At 36.2% G+C, this 22,175-nt stretch overlaps 2 protein-coding genes across 2 annotated transcripts; both read left to right on the forward strand.

Moving 5' to 3' along the window:
• The first annotated feature begins 415 nt into the window (after positions 1-415).
• Positions 416-14,825, forward strand: LOC129363587 (GTPase IMAP family member 8-like). Its single transcript, XM_055035777.1, has 12 exons — positions 416-478; positions 663-1,391; positions 2,732-3,448; positions 4,024-4,157; positions 5,191-5,872; positions 5,964-8,302; positions 9,292-9,379; positions 9,693-10,415; positions 11,261-11,977; positions 12,070-12,203; positions 13,235-13,922; positions 14,145-14,825. Exons 1-6 carry the CDS (start codon positions 448-450, stop codon positions 6,230-6,232), a joined length of 2,562 nt encoding a protein of 853 aa, XP_054891752.1. The 5' UTR covers positions 416-447; the 3' UTR covers positions 6,233-8,302; positions 9,292-9,379; positions 9,693-10,415; positions 11,261-11,977; positions 12,070-12,203; positions 13,235-13,922; positions 14,145-14,825.
• Positions 11,614-21,641, forward strand: LOC129363462 (GTPase IMAP family member 8-like). Its single transcript, XM_055035598.1, is given in 9 exon segments — positions 11,614-11,977; positions 12,070-12,203; positions 13,235-13,922; positions 17,810-17,899; positions 17,902-18,528; positions 19,244-19,963; positions 20,420-20,553; positions 20,674-21,346; positions 21,430-21,641. Coding segments are annotated over 9 exon segments (3,642 nt in total).
• The last annotated feature ends 534 nt before the right edge of the window (positions 21,642-22,175 follow it).

Below are 22,175 nucleotides of genomic sequence, written 5' to 3' on the forward strand. Positions count from 1 at the left end.
CATATCGCCTATCTAAAAATACATTCAAGATAGCTTTAAGTAATATCTTTCATTTGAATTATGACTAGAAAAAACTACATTTCTAATATGACTAGTCATAAACCAATTTCAGATGTCTGAAATGTAATTCGGCGAAACAGAATTTATGATAAAAGGGTCTGCCGCATGGCTATGGGAGCGGTGATGACATACTGGGGTGAGAACATAAATTCTGTTTTACCGCCCTGATATTCCAGATATCTGATATTAGCTTATGACTAGGCGTATTAGTAAATTAAGATATTTCTAATAATATTTTGACTAGATAGAACACCAATTTGAGATATCTGTGACTGTCTGACGAACCCGATTTCATGTTAAAACTGCCTGCCATACAACAGCCTTTTACTTTTTACTTTCATTTTAGCGCAAGAGACGAGAAACGCACCTATGAGTTAGCATCAAGCTATGGCCGATCAAATAGCTGCTACAAACTCTGGTTCGTAACATTTTCATAAAACTTATATTCTGGTCTTTACTGGTGTTATTTGGATATGTTTGAAGATTAGTTAGTTTTGCTACATTTGTTGAATATTTTTAAAGGGAGCTTTTAGCACTCGTTTGAAACAGAGTATTCTGATTGTGAACACGGGATGTAAAGTTGATCCTATTTCCCTTCACAGAGGAAAACCAGAGCAGCAGTACTCCTCAACTGAGGATTTTGTTGATAGGAGGAAGAGAATTAAATGGAATTTCCAGTGGTAAAAGCTCTGCTGGAAATATCATTCTGGGTCAAAATGTTTTTGACACCAGCAGAAGAACAGCTCAGAGTGAAGCGAAGCAGCAGGACGTGTTCGGCAGACGAGTCACAGTGGTTGATACTCCAGGCTGGTGGTGGTTTTATACACGTGAAAACACACCAAAACTGGACCAGATGGAAATCCAGAACAGTGTCCATCTGTGTCCCCCAGGACCTCATGTCTTCCTTCTGGTCATTCCTGTTGATTCACATTTATCTCAGCTTGTCAAACCATCGTTAAAGGAGCACCTTCGTCTTTTCAATGGAGATGTTTTCAGTCACACCATTGTGCTGTTCACTTCAGTCAATTCACATGGTGAAAAAAAATTACAATCTAAAATTAAAACAAGTCCTGTCCTGCAATGGATTCTTCAACAATGTGGAAACCGGAAACATTTTCTCAACATTAGTAACAGAGAAGACAGAGATCAAGTTAGATTGCTAATTGAGAAAATTGAAGCAATTGCTAAACAAAATGGAGGCAGACACTTTTCAGTTGACATTTCTCATGGAAATGCTTTAAGTGAAGACATGAAAGTTTTAGCTGAAAGAGCATCAAAAAGGCTTGATGAAGTCCAAAAACAAAGACGACACCTCAGAGCCCTGATTGAAGGTAGGTAACAATTTCTATACTTTTTGCTACATCTACCACCCCACCTACCTATCCACCCATCCACCCAGTCTCTCCCTGTTTGCTAATAAGAGACAACAGTTATAAATGTCAGCTAGAGGAACAACTCTGCTAAGCAGGCAGTTGAAAAAGCTGTGTCCACATCTTACTGTGAAAACTAAGTTGGGAAGGATGCAGACGGCATTTTTATAGTCTACATTTTCTATAGGCTACATTGTCAAATTTCACTGCAGCTGTAGTAATTAAAAAATATTAATGGTGTAATATAAAAACAAACCACATTTAGCAGAATAAGTTTAATGCTTCACTATGACAATTGCACTGTTAGCTTTCATGTATAGGATATTCTCGTGGTGCATGTAGATTCTCTCCAGATACTTTGGATTCCCCTCATTGCCCAAAATAACTTGATTTTTTAAAATGATAAATAAATTGTCCTTAGGAGTGAAAGGTTGTGTGCATGGTTGTTTATCCTTTGTGTTGCCCTGTAACTGACTTATTGTAATGTTGTCCTATCCTTCTGCCAGTCTAGCAGTCGTCTTTGTGGAAAAGCTGGTATACAAGACTTTTATGCATTTTGACCCTTTTTTATTTCTTGTTGTTTTTTGGTTGTTGTTGTTTTTTTACGTCTACATGAATTATGGGTCTATTAAATCAATTAATTAATCAATTAACTGATTAAGTTACATGTACCACCTTTTTGTTCAGGCCTTTGTTTCAAAAACAATGTCGGATTTTTATTGGTTAATTTTCAATAAATGTTTTTTTCTATTAATTTAGTTAGTTTTAAGTTATTTCAGTGAACAATGTGGGCTTTTCTACGTGTGTTACTGAGCATATTAGGTTACAATAAACTTGTATATAAGAAACTGTTCATAAGAGTCGGTCCCTGCAAAGAATTTACTAACGAAGGATGATATTGAGAGGTTCTACCAATGGCTTGAGGAAATGAGGTAATACTTGCCTAATTATGAGGTAATACTTGCCTAATTATAAATGTTAATTATAATAGTACAAACTCAAACATTTTGGAGAGGACATAGCCCACCATTAATGTAGACTTTACAAATATGCCTCGGAAGCATATTATAGGCAACATGTTGCCTATAATTGCAACATGTTGTTGCTGCAGGTGAAGAAATACCATTTGATATTTCTTTCCATAGAGCAGTCCCAGGAACAATTAAGTGTGGCACAGAACAGGGCAAATTGAAAAGGCTTGAAAAGTAAAATTTTTATACTTAGTCATTTATAGTTGGATTTAGGTATAATTTTGATTATAATGTAATTGTATTCATAAATGTGTTTTGTTTCTTTTATAGGTGGAATGGATGTACCACAACACTTAAAACTAATAATAGTTGGTGCACAGTATGCAGCTAAAAGCTCAACAGGAAACACAATTCTTGGAAAGAATGCATTTGAAGTTAATGAAAATGGAAGAAGAACAACATGCTGTGAAATAAACAATGGTTTGTTTCAAGGCAAACAGCTCACAGTGGTTGATTCTCCTGGATGGTTCTACAACCACACCCTTCGTGACACCAGTAAGATGGATAAACATGAAATAGAGAACAGTGTTCATCTATGTCCTCCAGGACCACATGCTGTACTTCTTGTAATTGTCCTGGCAACTGCAATCAACAACATGTATAAGAGAGCTGTCAAAAAACACATGGGTCTGTTTAGAGAAGAAATCTGGAAACATGCAATTGTTGTGTTTACAAGAGGAGACTGGTTAGGAGTGAAGTCTGTAGAGGAGCGTATAGAGAGTGAAGAAGGTCTGCAGTGGATAGTGAACAAGTGTGGGAACAGATATCATGTCCTGAATAACAATGACCACAGTGATAAAACTCAGGTAAAGGAACTACTGGAAAAGATTGAAGAGATGTGGGCAGGAAATGAAGATCCTTACTATGAAGTGGATCTGGACCGAGCAGCACAGCTAGAAACCAAGAGAGAGACTGAAGACAAGACGGTCAAAAGGTTGAAGACGATCAATGAGAGAAAGATGAGAGTCCTGAAGGAGGTGTATGGAGGTGTGTTAAAATGACAACATACATAGCTGTAGTTTTTTTTCAGTGTTTCCCAACCCTGGTCCTCAAGGCACACTGCTCTGCGTGTTTTAGATGTTTTCCTGCTGTAACTCACCTGACTGAGATAACTGCCCTTCAGGGTGACACTTTATTTCTCCATCCGTGCATAAACATGCCATGACACCTGTCATGTACATGAAGGAGTCTTTATGAATGTCTATGACTGTCCTCATGAAGTGTGATTTTGTAAATAATGACACTTTAATGCAAAGTTGGCATTTTTAATGGACATTTAATGCAACTTTAAGAGTGACTTTTTCATTAAAAATGTCATTAACTACCGACAAGAGTCAGACATTCATAAAGACTCCTTCATGTTCATGACAGGTGTCATGTCATCTTTATGAAAGTGTCAGTGTTATCCACCTCCTATCAAATAAAGTGTTACCCAGTTTAGCAAACACCTGTTAATAAGTCATCCATTGAAATGAGGTGTGCTGAAGCAGGAACTTATTCAAAACATGCAGGTTACTCAATGGTGTAGAATAATGTAAATAAAACACTGTAATTTCTTTCAGGTGAGAAACAACAAGTCTCTGACATCAGGATTATTCTTGTGGGCCAAAAATGTTCAGGAAAAAGTCTGGCAGGAAATATGATCCTTTTCAATGAGAAATTTCATATGGCTTTTGACACAACTTGGTTGAATAAGGTAATGTGAGAGGCTGCCTTTATATTCATTCATTCATTCAGTATTTTTATCCTGTTTGTGTCAAATTCTTTTGCTGTTTTTGAGTTTTGTTTTTTCTAGATTATTCATGTTTTGCAGGTCTTGACATAATTAGTTCCATTTTCCATGTTTATTATTGCTGTTAATATTAGTAAACTAATGTTGATAACATTATTTCACTCTTTTATGTTTAGTTCCATAGTTTATTCTTATTCTTTGTCTCTTTGTATATCTTTTGATTAAGTTACTGTCTGGTTGTTTCTGATTTTTGTTCCTTAATAAGCTTTAATTCAGTATTTGCTGGGTAAATTAGTTCCCTTTCCTTAGGCTGCTTTCACACAGAGACAAGATTAGGTGTATCATCAAAGGTATTTTGTTGCATTGGTTGTGGGTGTACATGCATTTTGAGAGACCAGTAAGGATCTTTTTTTTTTTTAATTGGAGTTAGAGTGGATACATTTCAAAATCTCAGTTTTATGTTGCAGTGTGTGTGTCTTTTTTTAAGCAATGACACCATAGCTTTCTCTCTCTTTGTAGCTTATATCAGCCTCATTATCACAAATAAGAACCATGTCACCATTCTGTTGTCCTGTGGCAGTGTTACAATGCCACAACATTTTGCTACAGGCTGGTGGTGATACAAGATGTTGCACTTTACAGTGTTTTAGCATATCTTGTGGACACACATTTTGTTCTTAATGACTTATGAAAATGTTTCGTGTTCGTCTCTGTATGGGCTGAACCTACTTGTTATTTCTTCTGTAAGATGTGTACCATTTTAATAATCAACCACTTTTTTTAGTAAACATACTTCTCAGTACTTAAATCTCTCAATTTCTGTCATTCCTTGCTGGTGTTTTCTCCTCCCATGCCTATTTCTCAATCAATGCTTCCCATTCTGTACTTCATGTCCTTTTTGTCAATGCAAGACTGAAAATTTGTCAACTGAGCTGCTGTCTGTTCCTTACCCCGGCTTCTTGACAAAAATATAGTCTTTGTTTTTTTATCTTTTCAGAAGGATGACGGTGAAAGAAACAATACAGCAATTGTGAAACATGAAGGAAACTTTAACGGAGTAAAAGTCTCAGTTGTTGAAACACCAGGCTGGTTCCCAGGCACAACACCACCTGACTGGATCAAAGATGAAGTTCTCCACAGTGTCTCCATGTTTTCTCCTGGACCTCATGTTTTTCTCCTGCTTGTTCCCATCTGCAGATCTTTCACAGAGAAAGATCTCAAAGCTCTGGAGGAGATCTTGAAGCCATTAACAGAGAGAGTGTGGAGACACTGCATGGTGCTGTTTACCTGGGGAGACTGGCTCAATGACCTACCTGTGGAGAATCACATCATCAGAGAGGGAAAAGAGATCCAAGAGCTTCTGGAGAAATGTGGGAACAGATACCATGTTCTAAACCCCAATCATTTTGGTGATCCTGTTCCAATAAAAGAATTGCTCCAGAAAATTATTGACATGGCAGCAAGAAACAAGGAATGCTTCACAGCTCAAGGCAAACAAAAGAAATTTCAGTTGCTGTCTTGGCAAGCTAAAGAACGCACTCTGACAGAAGAGGAATGGAAGAAAAGGGAGTACGAGCTGATAGAGCGAGTGATGAAAGCTTTAGCAAAAGAACCAGAGAAAGCAACAGTGCCTACTGTGGAGATAGCAGAGAGCATGGATGACAAGAAATTTCCATACAGTAAGTTTATTGTAACCATAAATCTAAATTTTTTTGCATCATCCTATTCTTGTGCATTCTAACCAGTGAAACATTTTATGTTCTCTTTCAGTGAGCAGTGAATATGGCAGCATTTCAGAGTTTAGGAACCAACAAGCACAAAACTACGTTGGTGAATGGTTGACTAAGAGGATCAGACCACCTGTACACAGCTCTGGAATTGGCAGCACTTGTGCTTCATCTAACTATGGGGAAAACCTTGAACGTGATGAAGTTGAACTAAATTTAACAATGAATACAAAATTTACTGTAATGAAAAAAGTTGATCCTCTCAGAATGACCTTGAACAATTCAAATATTCCACGCAGGTACTCCTTCTAGTGACTGAAGCCTTACGAAAAAAGAAGCAATTGAAAGAACCCAATATAAAAATAAAGTAGTATGTCATTAGTATTACTCTTTTAGTATATTTCACTTAAATATTACTTCCAATTATTTACTTATCACAATAGCTCCTGGCTTTATAATATACTGTAACTGCTACATAAGTTATATTGCAACCGAATATGATATCTGGATTAGATTCTCTTCCTAAATCTTTACTATAATTTCTGTCCCAAAAGCTTTGGGCAGGAAATACTGAAACCATGCTGAATAACTTACTGTCACCATAACATTTGATGGTTCTTTATGCATTTGATAGAATACCTATTCTTCTTTTTAGTGATAAAAAACATTCCAGAAATTGAAGTAACAATTGTTTTGAAAAGCATCCAAAACTTTTCAGCATTAGGTTATGCATGGCACAGTGAAACTTGACATTTCACATATTTTCTGCTTGTAATAGTCTCTTCCCAATCTTGTTTTGTTTTTTTGTTGAATTGATCAAAAATGCTCACCAGTAATCTCTTGGTGACTTTGCTTTTAAATCACTGCACATTAATACTATATAGTATATAATATACTGCTCAAAAAAATAAAGGGAACACTCAGACAACACAATATAAGTCCACAAGTAAATCAAACTTCTGTGAAATCAAACTGTCCACTTAGAAAGCAACACTGATTGACAATCAATATCACCTGCTGTTGTGCAAATGGAATCGACAACAGGTGGAAATTATTTTCATATTTAGTTCATTCATTCAGATCTAGGATGTGTTATTTGAGTGTTCCCTTTATTTTTTGAGCATTGTATATGGCAATGTACACTATATTGCCAAAAGTATTTGCTCACCCAGTTGCTCCTACGTGATGCACATTGGAGAAATGGTTGTGCTCTTATGGGTCATGTGAAGTGATAGTTTTGTGCATACCCTCCGATAATGTGCTGCAGGATTTTGATCCAAATGATCAGAATCAGGTGTTCCAATCACGTCTCTGGCCACAGGTGTGTAAAATGAAGCATCTAGGCATGATGACTGGTTTTACAAACATTTGTGTAAGAGTGGATTGCTCTCAGGAGCCCAGTGAATTCCAGCGTGGAACCGTGATAGGATGCCACCTGTGCAACAAATTCAGTCATGAAATTTCCTCGCTCCTAAATATTCCATAGACTACTATCAGCTCTATTCTAAAAAAAATGGAAGTTTTTGGGACCGAAAGCAACTCAGCCATGAAGTAGTAGGCCACATAACCTGATGGAGCAGGGTCAACAGATGCTGTAGTGCATAGTGCGAAGAGGTTGGCAACTTTCTACAGACTTCCAAACTTCATGTGGCCTTCCTATTAGCTCAAAAACAGTTACTCAAACAGCTTCATTTCCATGGTTGAGCAGCTGCATCCAACCCATACATCACCAAGTGCAATACGAAGCGTTGGATGCGCTTGACTCTAGAGCAGTGGAGGTGCAAATTGTCACTCCAGAGAATGCGCCTTCATCTAGAAATCGGATGGACGGAGTCTGGATCTGTTCTACTTTTCAGACAAGAGAACAGTACTTGTCTGACTGCATTGGGCCAAATGTAAAGTTTGGTGGAGGGGAGATTATAGTGTGGGGCTGTTTTTCATGAGCTGGACTTGGCCCTTTAGTTCCAGTGAAAGGAACTCTGAATGCTTCAGCATACCTAGACATTTTGGACAATTCCATGCTCCCAACTTTGTGGGAACAGTTCGGAGGTGGCCCCTTCCGCTGCTAACATGACTGTGTACCATTGCACAAAGCAAGGTCCACAAAGATAAAACTTGACTGACTTGCACAGAATCCAGACCTTAAGCCAACAGGACACCTTTGGGATGAATTAGAGCACAGACTGAAAGCCAGGCCTTCTTGTTCCAGCATCAGTATTTGTCCTCATAAATGCTCTTCTGGAAGAATGGTCAAAAATCTCCATAAATACACTCCTAAATCTGGTGGACAGCATTCGCAGAATAAGTGAAGCTCCTCTAGCCGTAAGGGGTGGACCAACGTCAAAATGAAACCTGGACTGGCTCATATGTTTGTCAAGGCAGGTGAGCGAATCCCAATTCTACTTTTCACAATTTTTAATGCAAAAGCTTTGCTTCCTGTCTTTTACTTCAATTTAATGAGTAAATTGTGAATAGAACATAGTAAAAATTTTGCTCTATTTACAAGGTGTTTTGTATAAACTTTTTTTTTCACAAAATTTTCACAAAATTTGTAGCAAAGTCAGGATAGTGTACCACCATGTTTCTGTTGGTTCTCAGAACAATCTAATTGTATGAGTCACACTTCTTAATGAGTAATAAGAAGTTGTTACTTCCAAGATTCTGTCACTCCATTGGCAGAAACCTGAAACCACGTAAGGGTGGCACATAATATTCCAGAACATATGGTACTACATATACTACATACATACTACATACATACTATATGTGGTAGTTGTGGAGATCTTAGTAAAAAAAAAAAAAAAGCCATTTTATTTGTTGAGCCTTGCTGTGGGAGATTTGAATCTCTTTCCAGATGGGATGAGTTCAGACTCACCATAGGTGATAAAGGAACAATGTTTTCCCCTCGCTTCTGATCCATGGGATCAAAGTTTTGATGTTTTGATTTGCATGTTGCAGCTTTGGTACTGCAACATGCAGCTCCAAAGCCAGAAGACAATCCTTGGCTTTTTGGCTCACTTCATACAGTATTATCGTTGTTTAATATTAAACAACAAAATTGTGCACTAAGCTTTGTTTGTTTTGTTTCAATGTTTTTGTCCTGTTCCCCCATGAAAACAAAGACAAAGCAAATGCTTTGAAAGGAGTAAATTTTGATTGTGCTTTGGATTTCGCAAATTTTATTCAGTTTTTATTAACATATATATTAGTTAATTTTCTAAGCTCAGCAGTTTTATTGGAATTTGTTTAATCCTGAAAACCACAACAGACCTGCAGTTATCCTTGTTGTCCAGCAGATGTCAATTTGTGATTGTGTTTAACTTTACCAACAATAATCACAACAATCCTCTCTGCAATTTGCTTTCATTTAGGAACAAGTTGAGTGAGAACAACAAGCAAAAACATCAGCTGTATTTCACTGTAAAGAAATGTCTGCTTCAGGAATTATTTCCAACCCAGGTTAGTGAATTTTTATAAAACTCTCTTTTAGACCTTTTTTCATTTTGGATTACACTTTTATAAATTGTAGTTATACTGGCTGAATATGTTGAATTCAGAGATTTGATTTCACTGAGCAGATGGGACAAAATGGCTTCCTTTGTTTTTCTATATTTTCTAATGTTGGGATTTTAATTTTGTCAAGCTATTTATGTTTCATTTCAACATTATTCTGATGGAAATGTACAATACAAAAAGATTTTGTATTCTGAGGTGGCTTACACAAAAAACATTTGCAAACTATATTCCAATAATGCCTCAACTCTCCTTACAGTACAAAGTCAACCTGCGACAGAGTTGAGGATTGTGTTGATAGGAGGAAGGAGATCAGACGAAAGTCCCAGTGGTGAAAGTTCAGTAGGAAATATCATTCTGGATCAAAATGTTTTTGACACCAACGGAAGAACAGCTCAGAGTGAAGCAAGACAGCAGGAAGTGTTTGGTAAACGAGTCACAGTGGTTGATACTCCAGGATGGTGCTGGAGTTATCCACTAGAAGAGACCCCAAAACTGGATCAGATGGAAATCCAGAACACTGTCCATCTGTGTCCCCCAGGACCTCATGTCTTTCTTCTGGTCATTCCTATCAGCTTACAATTATCTCAACGTGTCAAAGCCTCACTTAAGCAACACTTGGAGATTTTAAATACAGATGTTTTCAGTCACACCATCATTCTGTTCACTGCAGTTGATCCATGTAGTGATGAAGAGATAGACTCTAAAATCAGTAGTAATCCAGTACTGCAGTGGATTCTTTAACAATGTGGAAACAGAAAACATTTTCTCAACATCAGTAACAGAGAAGATAGAGATCAAGTCAAGAAGCTTTTAGAGAAAATTGAGACCCTGATTACAAACAATGGATTCAGACACTGTTCTGCTGACAGAAGACAAGGAGAAACTCTGAGAAAAGAAATGAGAGATTTGACTGAAAGAGCCTCAAAAAGGTTTGATCAAGTCCAGAAGCAAAGAAAGAAACTCAATGAACTGATTTCAGGTAGGTCACAAGCTTCTTTTCTATATTTATAAAAAGTCACAGTTCTCTTTGTGACAGGAAATAATGTTTATTTCCTGTAATAAACATTATTACATCTTCTATTAATATAGCACTTGTAACCCTCCACTTGTTGAATTTTAGCTTTTTGAAAATGTGTCACTGAAGTGATTAGAAGTTCATATTTGTTTCCAGTAGTTAACATATTTTGGTTTTAATTTCTTGTGGTTTTATGTTTTATGTTATCGTTAAGGTGCATTTAAATTGCTACAAAGGATATTTTCTTTGTTGCACAGCTCTTATTGTGAGGTTCGTGTATGAGTATATAAGGATGCAAGACTTGCTATGAAAAGAACACATTAAATACTGTATAGAGCTATCTGCACCAACCTGGTCAGTTTGCTGCAAGCTGTGTCAGACTGCACAACACTTTAGAATAATTCTCCAAGAACCTCCAAAGAGGCAGCCGGTCAGAAATTTTCAATGTGTACGACAAACCAAAGCAAAGTGCCTGTCTTTGCATAAGGCAAAGATGGGCCCAAAGTAATGTGTTGTCATTTCAAAAAATGTTTTTACTAATTTTAGAAGAAAACAAACCTCCAATAAGACTAGGATATATGAAAAAGAACAATTTAATTATACTACTAAATCTTGACTCCTGGTAAAACACAACCAGAAGATTGAGTTTCTTTCCAGGTAAAATTTTCAGACACAGAAAGCTAACATAGAGATGTTGAGTCATTTTATTTTCTGTTATCGACCCTGCTCTCAAAAAACTTAAGTTGCAAGCTTTTTTTGGAATGGAGAAACTGAGTAGTTTTTCTTTTTATTCTGTTTTGTTGGTTTAGGTGGAAAAGTCCCTCCAAACCATTTGAGAATATTGATGATTGGAGCATCATGTGCTGGTAAAAGCTCAACAGGAAACACCATCCTGAGAAAAAATGACTTTGCTGTTACTAAAAGTAATAGGACTACAACTTATTGTGAACTCAGCCACGGTGTGGTTGAAGGAAGGCGGCTCACAGTGGTTGATTCTCCTGGATGGTTCCACATCAACACTCTTCAGGAAACCAGTGAGATGGATAAACTGGAAATAGAGAACAGTGTGAATCTGTGTCCTCCAGGACCACATGCTGTGCTGCTGGTTATTGATCTGATAACTGTCATGAATTCATTATATCTGAGATCAGTTCAATAACACATGAGTCTGTTTAGAGAAGAAATCTGGAAACACACACTTGTTGTGTTTACCTATGGAGACTGGTTAGGAGTGAAGACTGTAGAGGAGAGAATAGAGAGTGATGAAGGTCTGCAGTGGATAGTGAACAAGTGTGAGAACAGATATCATGTCCTGAACAACAAGAACCACAGTGATAAAACTCAGGTAAATGAACTACTGGAAAAGATTGAAGAGATGTGGGCAGGAAATGAAGATCCTTACTATGAAGTGGATCTGGACCGAGCAGCACAGCTAGAAACCAAGAGAGAGACTGAAGACAAGATGGTCAAAAGGTTGAAGACGATCAATGATAGAAAGATGAGAGTAATGAAAGAACTGTTTGAAGGTACGTAATATATAGGACACGTTTTATGATATAGGCATAAAATATATGTTTTAGTATTTAAACCATTACTGTGATTTTTGTTTGTTTTACAGATGAAAGACAGCAAGTCACTGAAATCAACATTGTTCTTATTGGACAGAAATGCTCAGGAAAAAGTAGAGCTGGAAATCTGGTTCTTTTCAACAAGAGCTTCAATATAAACTTTGAGAGAGCTTGGTTGAAAAAGGTAACACAACATGCAAGCAAAACATTTGACACTAAAACCAAGAACATAGACCTCATCACCTCTCTAGAGTCTTTACATTGGCTCCCTGCAGCTCTGAGAATAGATTTTAAAATACTGCTGTTTCTTTGTGGTTAGCACCACAATACATTAAAGATCTGCTTGAATGTATATACACTATAGTATATATATATATATATATATATATATATATATATATATATATATATATATATATATATATATATATATATATATATATGTATACACATATACATATACATATATATACATATATGTCTATATATATATATATATATATATATATATATATATATATATATATATATATATATATATATATATATATATATATATATATATATATATATTCAGGATACACATTTTTTTTTCATCAGAGTAGTGGAAACAAATTTCCATAAAAGTCCCAAGCTGGGATCTTTCTATTTTGTTTCTTCACTTTTAAATGTGACGTACCAGCAACGACCCCAAACGACAAACCTGACAAAATTATCCTTGTTGTCTCTTTGGGGGTTAATTTTTGCTTCAAAAATAGAAAAGATAGAAAAGACTATTGTTTTGTATCAGTTGTGTAAAATGAGTTGGCCTATAACAGAAGCTATTCCAGCCTAAAATACCATCAACATGTTGCAGCAAGCACATGCGTCCTGAGGCAATGCTGATGTCAGAGTCCAAATTTAAAGAATTATTGTCAAACAAATTGCGAAAACAATCAGCAGTTCCTGAAACACTTGGCATAATAGTGTTGCACTTTGCATCATTATTATGATTGAATAAACTAAAAAGCATTAAAAATAACAAGTATTGTCATTGGGTTAATATGTCTGTTTAGTCCATTTAGCAGAAAAAGCTGTTTTTTTATGTGAAATCTTGCTTATTTTGCCTGTATTATTTTTATATAAAGATGCAAAAAATTGCAGTTAATTGATTACAGACGTTAAATTTTTAATGTGTCTCAATCTATATTATTTGTTTGCTTTATATAATTTCAGAACCAACAAGATCAGAGAGAAACTTCAACATCTGTGAAGCATGAAGGAAACTCTGATGGAGTAAAAGTCTCAGTTGTTGAAACACCAGGCTGGTTCTCAGACCCAACACCACCTGACTGGATCAAAGATGAAGTTCTCCACAGTGTCTCCATGTTTTCTCCTGGACCTCATGTTTTTCTCCTGCTTGTTCCCATCTGCAGATCTTTCACAGAGAAAGATCTCAAAGCTCTGGAGGAGATCTTGAAGCCATTAACAGAGAGAGTGTGGAGACACTGCATGGTGCTGTTTACCTGGGGACACTGGATCAATGATCTCCCTGTAGAGAATTACATTGTTAGAGAGGGAAAGGAGCTTCAGGAGCTTCTGGAGAAATGTGGGAACATATACCATGTTCTAAGTCCCAAACATTCTGATGATCCGGTCCAGTTGAAAGAGCTGTTTCAAAAAATGTTTGTCATGGTGACACAAAACAAGGATTGGTTCACAACAAAACATCAGAAAAGAAAATGTTCGGATTCTGAATCTACCTCGGCAAAAACAAAACGCTTGCTGACAGAAGACGAGTGGAACAAACGGGAACAGAACCTGATAGAGAAAATGTTGAAGGCTTTGTCAAATGAACCAGAGGAACCAACGGTACCTGTCACAAAAACGTCGAGTAGCATGGACGAGGACTTAATTCCCGACAGTAAGTATAATTTAATCAAATTGAAACTTTATGTTCTTATATAATCTCATGGATTTTACTGCATACTTTTTGTATAACAATGAGGTTTTATTTAGAAAAAAGTTAGTGTCATAGAGAACCAATTTCTGTGAATGCCAGAAATTGCTGGACTAAACAAATACAATAAAAATAATCAGGCAGATACAATGAAATATGGAAATAAAGTTGCCTCTTTTGTTTCAGTGAGTGAAGATTGTTGGAGAATTGTACAGTTTGGGAATCTCCGATTATATCACCTGGTTGCTGAATGGCTGCGGCACAATGCAAGACCAGCTGGGATCAGCTCTGGGAAAAAGGTTCTGGTCTGCTCTGGTGATGCAGAGTAAAACTCTTCTCTAATGGAAAGAGTTTACTTTTAAAATGATTCTGGAAAGTATTTTTTATGTCAATTAATATTTTTATAGTTCTTTTCAGCTCTCAAATGTTGACAATAAATCAAATCACTATCGCATCCTCTTATTTTTATTATTGTATTGAATTTTACTTGTGTCATTTGAATGAGCCTTGTAAATATTTAAAACTTAAGACACTTAGTTTTTTTTTCTGATAAAAGCACTATGGAAAAATGAAACAAAAGCATAGTTAGATTTCCCTTTTAGGAAATCTGCTTCAAATCATTTGATTGAGAAAATATATAAAATTTTTAGATTTATTCTTTGTTCACTCTTTAAGATTACTAACAAACATGTCAAATGTTTTTTGTGTGTTCTGTAGAGCAACCTCCATTCTGCTCTTTAAAAATAATCTATCTACAGAAGCACTATTTTCTACTGTTTTAAATATAAAACATGAATAAAAACATCTTAATATTCAATGTATGCAGTATGTAAAATGTATGTAAAATCATAATGACAATAAAAAATTATTTTGGCCTATTACCTTACTACACAAACTCTCTTGTATTATTTGCAGGGTGAGGGGGTTGTTAGAAAATTGCCACTTTCTAACTATTTATATTTAGCAAAAAACAAGCTTTTATAAGAAACTTTTGGCAATAGGGAAGTTTTGAGATACTTTCTCAATTTGTCCAGAAGATGGCAAACGTTTTCTTTTTCACTGGGTTGGATTGACCCTGTGAAAAAGGGTCAATTGTGGTTTCAACTTCCATTTCAGCACAAAATAAGAGAAAAACCTCTGAAAGCTGTTGACTTTGAACTATGGCTGAAAAAAACAGAGGCTTCTATTGCTGGTTAGTAACACTTTCATAAAACAGATATATTGTTTGCACTTGATATTATTCTGATGTTATATGCTATATAATGTATAGTTGTTGTATGTCTGAATAATATACGTATATTTTTATATTTAGCACTTATTTGAAACAAGCACTTTATTCAGAAATATTTCCACAATCCTACTGGTAGTTTCTTGACTGTGTGTGGATTATTATTGATAAACTTAGGGATTAAATTTTGAAATGAAAAGAAAAGTATTTTTGACTGTGAACACTGTATTTAAGTTACGTCTACTTTCCTTTGACAGGGCAAAGCCGTAGCGTGTCAGAGCTGAGGATTGTGTTGATAGGAGGAAGAGAATGAAATGGCATCAACAGTGGCAGAAGCTCAGCTGAAAACATCCTGAGTCAAAAGGTTTTTGACACCAGCAGAAGAACAGCTCAGAGTGAAGCGAAGCGGCAGGAAGTGTTTGGTGGACAAGTTACAGTGGTTGATACTCCAGGTTGGTTGTTACATGCAGTGGTGGCTGCATGTTGGATTTCAGGCTGTTGTGGTGCTCTAGCAGGTTTAGCAGGCCCAGCTGGTTTCACTCTGCCTCTTAATTGGCAGGGTATGATGCTAGCTGGGAAACTGTTGTTCTTGGCCAATTGGGCAGCTTGTGTGCTGCAGCTTGGTGTGCTGTGAAAGAGGATTTCTTGTCTGCTTGAAACCCTGGCTTTTGGTTGTGAATTCCCTGTGTTTTTTCTTTAGTTTCTTTTTCTTTCCCTTTAAGACTGCTTTAAATTATTTTCTAAGGAATAAAATGTTGCTTTTACCCTCCTGGTCTCTTCATCGGTTCCCTGGTTTTATTGTTGCAATCCCCTTCTCAAAAACCCCTAGACTGCGTTGGGGAGGTAACACTGGTGGTGGCATTATTCTAGAGAAACCACCCCAAAATTGGATCAGCTAGAAATCCAGAACAGTGTCCACCTGTGTCCTCTGGGACTTCATGTCTTTCTTCTGGTCATTCCTTACATTTATCTTAGCTTGTCAAACCATCCCAAGAGCAACACTTGGACCTTTTTGATACCAGTGTTTTCAGTTCACTGCTGTTCCTCCATATAGTGAAAGAAAGTTGCAATCCAAAATCAAAACAAGTCCAACCCTGCAGTGGATTCTTCAACAATGTGAAAACAGAAAACATTTTCTCAACGTCAGTATCACAGAAGGTAGGAAAAGATCTTTTGTACTTTTTGTTACACACGCAAACCTACCTACCTATACATATAAACAACTGTATTTACTCCAAAAAAATTAACTTTTCCTTGCAGCCCTAACCAACACTTGTGACCAGCTCAGTTGGCTGCTGAGTCCAGTTAAGGAATCTAGTGCAGGAATGGAGCAGAAAACTATAATATTCTACCCTTCTGTAGTTTCTTGTATTACAAAATAGTGCATATGAGAATCATAAGAATCATATTGTAACCCAGTGGCAATAGATGCTGACATAAAGAACACTGTTTCTTTTGGGAGAGCTGAGCTCTCTGAGGATGTGACTCCTATGGTGAGATCATTGCTGTAGCAGATTAGAAAAAGCCTCTCTTTGTCCAGAAGAGCACAGTCCTAGGAACAGATTGTGATATAAAGTAGACCAAATGGAAAAAGGCAAAGAAACAATTCATGTTAGGTTATTTTTAGATAAGATTTGAGAAATTATCATTTTAAATAAATAAATGTTTGTGTCTTCTGTAGGTGGAAAAGTTCTACCACATTTAAAACTAGTAATAGTTGGTGCACAGTGGGCAGCAAGGACCTCAGCAGGAAACATACTTCTTGAAAAGAATGCTTTTGATGTTAATAAAAATGGAAACAGAAGAATAACACGCTGCGAAATAAACCATGGTGTGTTTCAAGACAAAAGACTCACAGTGGTAGATTCTTCTGGATGGTTTTACAACAACACTCTTCAGGTTACCAATGAGATGGAAAAACTGAAAATAGAAAATAGTGTGCATCTATGTCCTCCAGGACCACATGCTTTACTGCTCGTAATTTTCCTGGCAACTGCAATAAACAAAATATAAGAAAACTGTCAAGAAAAATATGAGTCTGTTTAGAGAAGAAATATGGAAACACACAATAGTTAACTAGTTCGGAGTGAAGACTGTGTAAATTTGCTATGCAAAGAAATGTCAGGTTGCCAGAGTAGAAATACAATGACTCTAGTTCCCCAGCAGATGACGATCTCTGACCATGTTTGACTTTATCAACCAACCATAAATCACAATGTCCACCTTTGCACTCTTTTACTAACGCTTAGGAAGTAAAAGAGTGACTCTAACAAAATGGCTGCTTCGACTGATATCTACAACTCAGGTCTGTGACGTTTTCATAAAACTTTCCATAAACTTTCCATAAACTTTGTCCTATCTTGGATTATGCTTTTATAAACTTTCATTATAGTGTCTGAATTTATTGAATTCAAAGACTTTGAATTTATGCAAGAGATGGAAGTTGGACAAAATGTCTCCTTCTGCTTTTAGTTATTTTTGTTTTAAGTTCATTTTAATGTTATAAATATTTACTTTATTAGAAAAAAAGTGTTCCAAAAGGAATATACAGTTGACTTAGAAAGTATATTCTGTGCAGGTATCATAAAAGTAGGTGTTTCTAACTTCCTATCTCTCCTTACAGCACAAAGTTTCCCTGATACAGAGTTGAGGATTGTGTTGATTGGAGGAAGATATGATGACCTTCACAGTGGTAAAAGTTCTGCTGGAAATATCATTTGGGTCAAAATGTTTTTGACACCAGCAGAAGAACAGCTCAAAGTGAAGCAAGACAGCAGGAAGTGTTTGGTAGACGAGTCACAGTGGTTGATACTCCAGGATGGTGGTGGAGTTATCCACTAGAACAGACCCCAAAACTGGATCAGATGGAAATCCAGAACAGTGTCCATCTGTGTCCCCCAGGACCTCATGTCTTTCTTCTGGTCATTCCTGTTGCTTTATATTTATTTCAACGTCTTAAAGCGTTACTAAAGCAACAACTAGAGATTTTCAATGCAGATGTTTTCAGTCACACCATCATTCTGTTCACTGCAGTCGCTCCATGTAGTGATGAAAAGATAAAATCTAAAATCAGAAGAAATCTAGTCCTGCAGTGGATTCTTCAACAATGTGGAAACAGAAAACATTTTCTCAACATCAGTAACAGAGAAGATAGAGATCAAGTCAAGAAGCTTTTAGAGAAAATTGAGACCCTGATTACAAACAATGGATTCAGACACTGTTCTGCTGGCAGAAGTCAAGGAGAAACTCTGAGAAAAGAAATGAGAGATTTGACTGAAAGAGCCTCAAAAAGGTTTGATCAAGTCCAGAAACAAAGAAAGAAACTGAAGCTACAGACTGAAGGTAGGTTACAACTTTCTTTATTTCCAATAAGCCACAGTTTTTCTTATTCTGAAGATGTTTGTGGGTAATTGCATCAAGTCAACCAGAGTTTATCAGCTAAAACTTAAAAGTTTGTTAGTAGAAAAGTTAAAGAACTATTAAACCATTTAAATTACTAAACTATACACCAGCTACATACAAACTAGTAAGTTTAATCCCCTCCGTTGTACTATAACTTTTAATGATTTTGTGTGTTTTTAGTCACTGTGGAAAAAAACAAAACAAACAAAAAACACATTTAAATTACAATAGATTACTGGCAGCTGGGGTTACCAGAATTTCATCATAAATATAAATTTTTTTTTCTTACATTTCACTAATGAGAGTCACTGAATGCAAGAAGACAAATCATTCAGTTGAACTGTGAAAAATATTTCCCTTCACTGATGAGGTGATGAATCTGAGTGATGAGATAAAACTAAATATATTTTTGTTTTCTTTCATCAGACATTTCACTGGATATCTGAAGTGAAATAGGATGCAAGAGTTACTTAAAATGATCTAAATAATAAACTCACTTCCTGAATATTTTCGGCTTTTCTTTTTTCCTACCAATAATTTGCAGCTTTGCAACTTTTTATTCACCCATGTTATGCATTATCAACATAAAGTTTTCTATATTGAGTTAAAAAAAATTACTTTCATTTTTGTTTGTTCGTTTATTTTGTTGGTTTAGGTGGAAAAGTTCCTCCAGATCATTTGAGAATATTGATGATTGGAGGATCATTTGCTGGCAAAAGCTCTGCAGGAAACATCATTCTAGGAAAAAAGATGTTTAATGTTAATGAAAATGGTGACAAAAGAACAACCCACAGTGAAATCAGTCATGGTGTGGTTGAAGGAAGGCGGCTCACAGTGGTTGATTCTCCTGGATGGTTCTGCATCAACACCCTTCAGGAAACCAGTGAGATGGATAAACTGGAAATAGAGAACAGTGTGAATCTGTGTCCTCCAGGACCACATGCTGTGCTGCTAGTTGTTCCTCTGGCAATCAATGTTGATAAATCATATCTGAGATCTGTTCAGGAACACATGAGTCTGTTTAGAGAAGATATCTGGAAACACACACTTGTTCTGTTTACCTATGGAGACTGGTTAGGAGTGAAGACTGTAGAGGAGCGAATAGAGAGTGAAGAAGGTCTGCAGTGGATAGTGAACAAGTGTGAGAACAGATATCATGTCCTGAACAACAAGGACCACAGTGATAAGACTCAGGTAAAGGAACTACTGGAGAAGATTGAAGAGATGTGGGCAGGAAATGAAGATCCTTACTATGAAGTGGATCTGGACCGAGCAGCACAGCTAGAAACCAAGAGAGAGACTGAAGACAAGATGGTCAAAAGGTTGAAGACGATCAATGAGAGAAAGATGAGAGTAATGAGAGAACTGCTTAGAGGTACGTAATATATAGGACACGTTTTATAATGAAGTCATATAATATGAATATTTTATTATTTAAAACATTACTGTATTTTTTTCTTTGATTTAAAGGTGAGAGTCATCCAATCACTGACATCAGGATTGTTCTTGTTGGTCATAAATGTTCAGGGAAAAGTAGAGCTGGAAACATGATTCTGTTCAATGAAAAAGAAGATTGAAGAGATGTGGGCAGGAAATGAAGATCCTTACTATGAAGTGGATCTGGACCGAGCAGCACAGCTAGAAACCAAGAGAGAGACTGAAGACAAGACGGTCAAAAGGTTGAAGACGATCAATGATAGAAAGACGAGAGTAATGAGAGAACTGTTTGAAGGTACGTAGGTAATAAATATGATATATTTTCTAATGTAGTCATGTAATATGAATATTTTATTATTTAAAACATTACTGTATTTTTTTCTTTGATTTAAAGGGGAGAGTCATCCAATCACTGACATCAGGATTGTTCTTGTTGGTCATAAATGTTCAGGAAAAAGTACAGCTGGAAACATGATTCTGTTCAATGACAAATTTAGAATGACCTTTGACAGAGCTTGGCTGAAAAAGGTAACACAACATGACTAAGCAAAATAAATTTCAGACAGTCTGACATACAGACTGTAAGTGTCCAGTGAGTAAATCATGTCCAGAAATAGATTTATTTTTATTTGTTTTTAATCATTTCAGAAATACCAAGATCATGAATCTGCAACATGTGTGAAACATGAAGGAAACTTTGAAAGAGTCAAAGTCTCAGTTGTTGAAACACCAGGCTGGTTCTCAGACCCAACACCACCTGACTGGATCAAAGATGAAGTTCTCCACAGTGTCTCCATGTTTTCTCCTGGACCTCTTGTTTTTCTCCTGCTTGTTCCCATCATCAGATCTTTCACAGAGAAAGATCTCAAAGCTCTGGAGGAGATCTTGAAGCCATTAACAGAGAGAGTGTGGAGACACTGCATGGTGCTGTTTCCCTGGGGAAACTGGATCAATTATCTCCCTGTAGAGAATTACATTGTTAGAGAGGGAAAGGAGCTTCAGGAGCTTCTGGAGAAATGTGGGAACAGATACCATGTTATAAACCCTGACAGTTCTGATTGTTCTGTTCAAATCAAAGAGCTTTTCCAAAAGATTGTTAATATGGTAAAACAAAACAAAGAATGCTTCTCAGTTGAATGCAAAAAAGAAAATGTTTTCAGTTTTCTCAGGCCACCAAAAGAACAGACACTTACAGAACAAGAATGGAACAGGAGAGAACAGGAGCTGATAGAGAGAATGATGAAAGCTTTAGCAAAGGAACCAGAAGAACAAACGTTGCTTCATGTAGAAACAGCACAGAGCAAATATGAATGTCATGACAGTAAGTTTCATGTAATAATAATTTAATGTTGAGTTTAAACTTGCTTTGTTCTATTGAATAAAACTCTTCAATGTATGTTTCAGTGAGTGGAGATGTTGCCTCAGAATGTGGGAGCATTTCAGAGAAACAGAGACGACGAGGACAGAACCAAGTTGCTGAATGGCTGAACAACAGAGTGAGAGAGTCAGAGATCAGCTCTGGGATCAGCAGCATTTCTTTCTCAGAAACTTACATGGAAAACCTTGATGAAAATCCTGAAATTGAGTGAAGTCAACATGCAAATTTAGGAAAATAACAAAGAACTCACTTCTGTTAAGGATGTGTAAAAAAATACATGCATTTAAAAAAGTACTTTTTTAACTCATCAGCAAAAAATTTAGGCATGTTGACACTAGATGGCTAATATTTCTCTAAAGGAGTAAAACATTTTCATATTTCTTTCTAATATGTGAACATCTTACATTGTTCTATATATATTTAACTTAATATTTAAATAGTTTTCATCATCTTGATGTAGATCCCATTCTACTTTCTGTGTGTGTGATCAATATTGGTCAGGATTTTTTTGTCTCATTGAAGAAACTTCAGAGTAAATGTAATTAACAGCTGATTGAGATTTGAGAGACGATACATATCAGTAATAACATCTGATTGTTAGTTTATATTGAACATGCTGTACCTTCCTTTTGTGTTTTGTACCTTACATTAGATTTTCATTTAACATTCTTAAAGATGTAGTTAAAAAATAATCTTTTCTGAATTAGTTGTGCAAAGATTGGAATAATAATTTTAAGAAGATTATTTGACCTCATTATTTGATCATTAAAGG

Source organism: Poeciliopsis prolifica, unplaced genomic scaffold, assembly GCF_027474105.1.
Source record: "Poeciliopsis prolifica strain line A6 unplaced genomic scaffold, Auburn_PproV2 SCAFFOLD010, whole genome shotgun sequence".
NCBI classification, from domain to species: domain Eukaryota; kingdom Metazoa; phylum Chordata; class Actinopteri; order Cyprinodontiformes; family Poeciliidae; genus Poeciliopsis; species Poeciliopsis prolifica.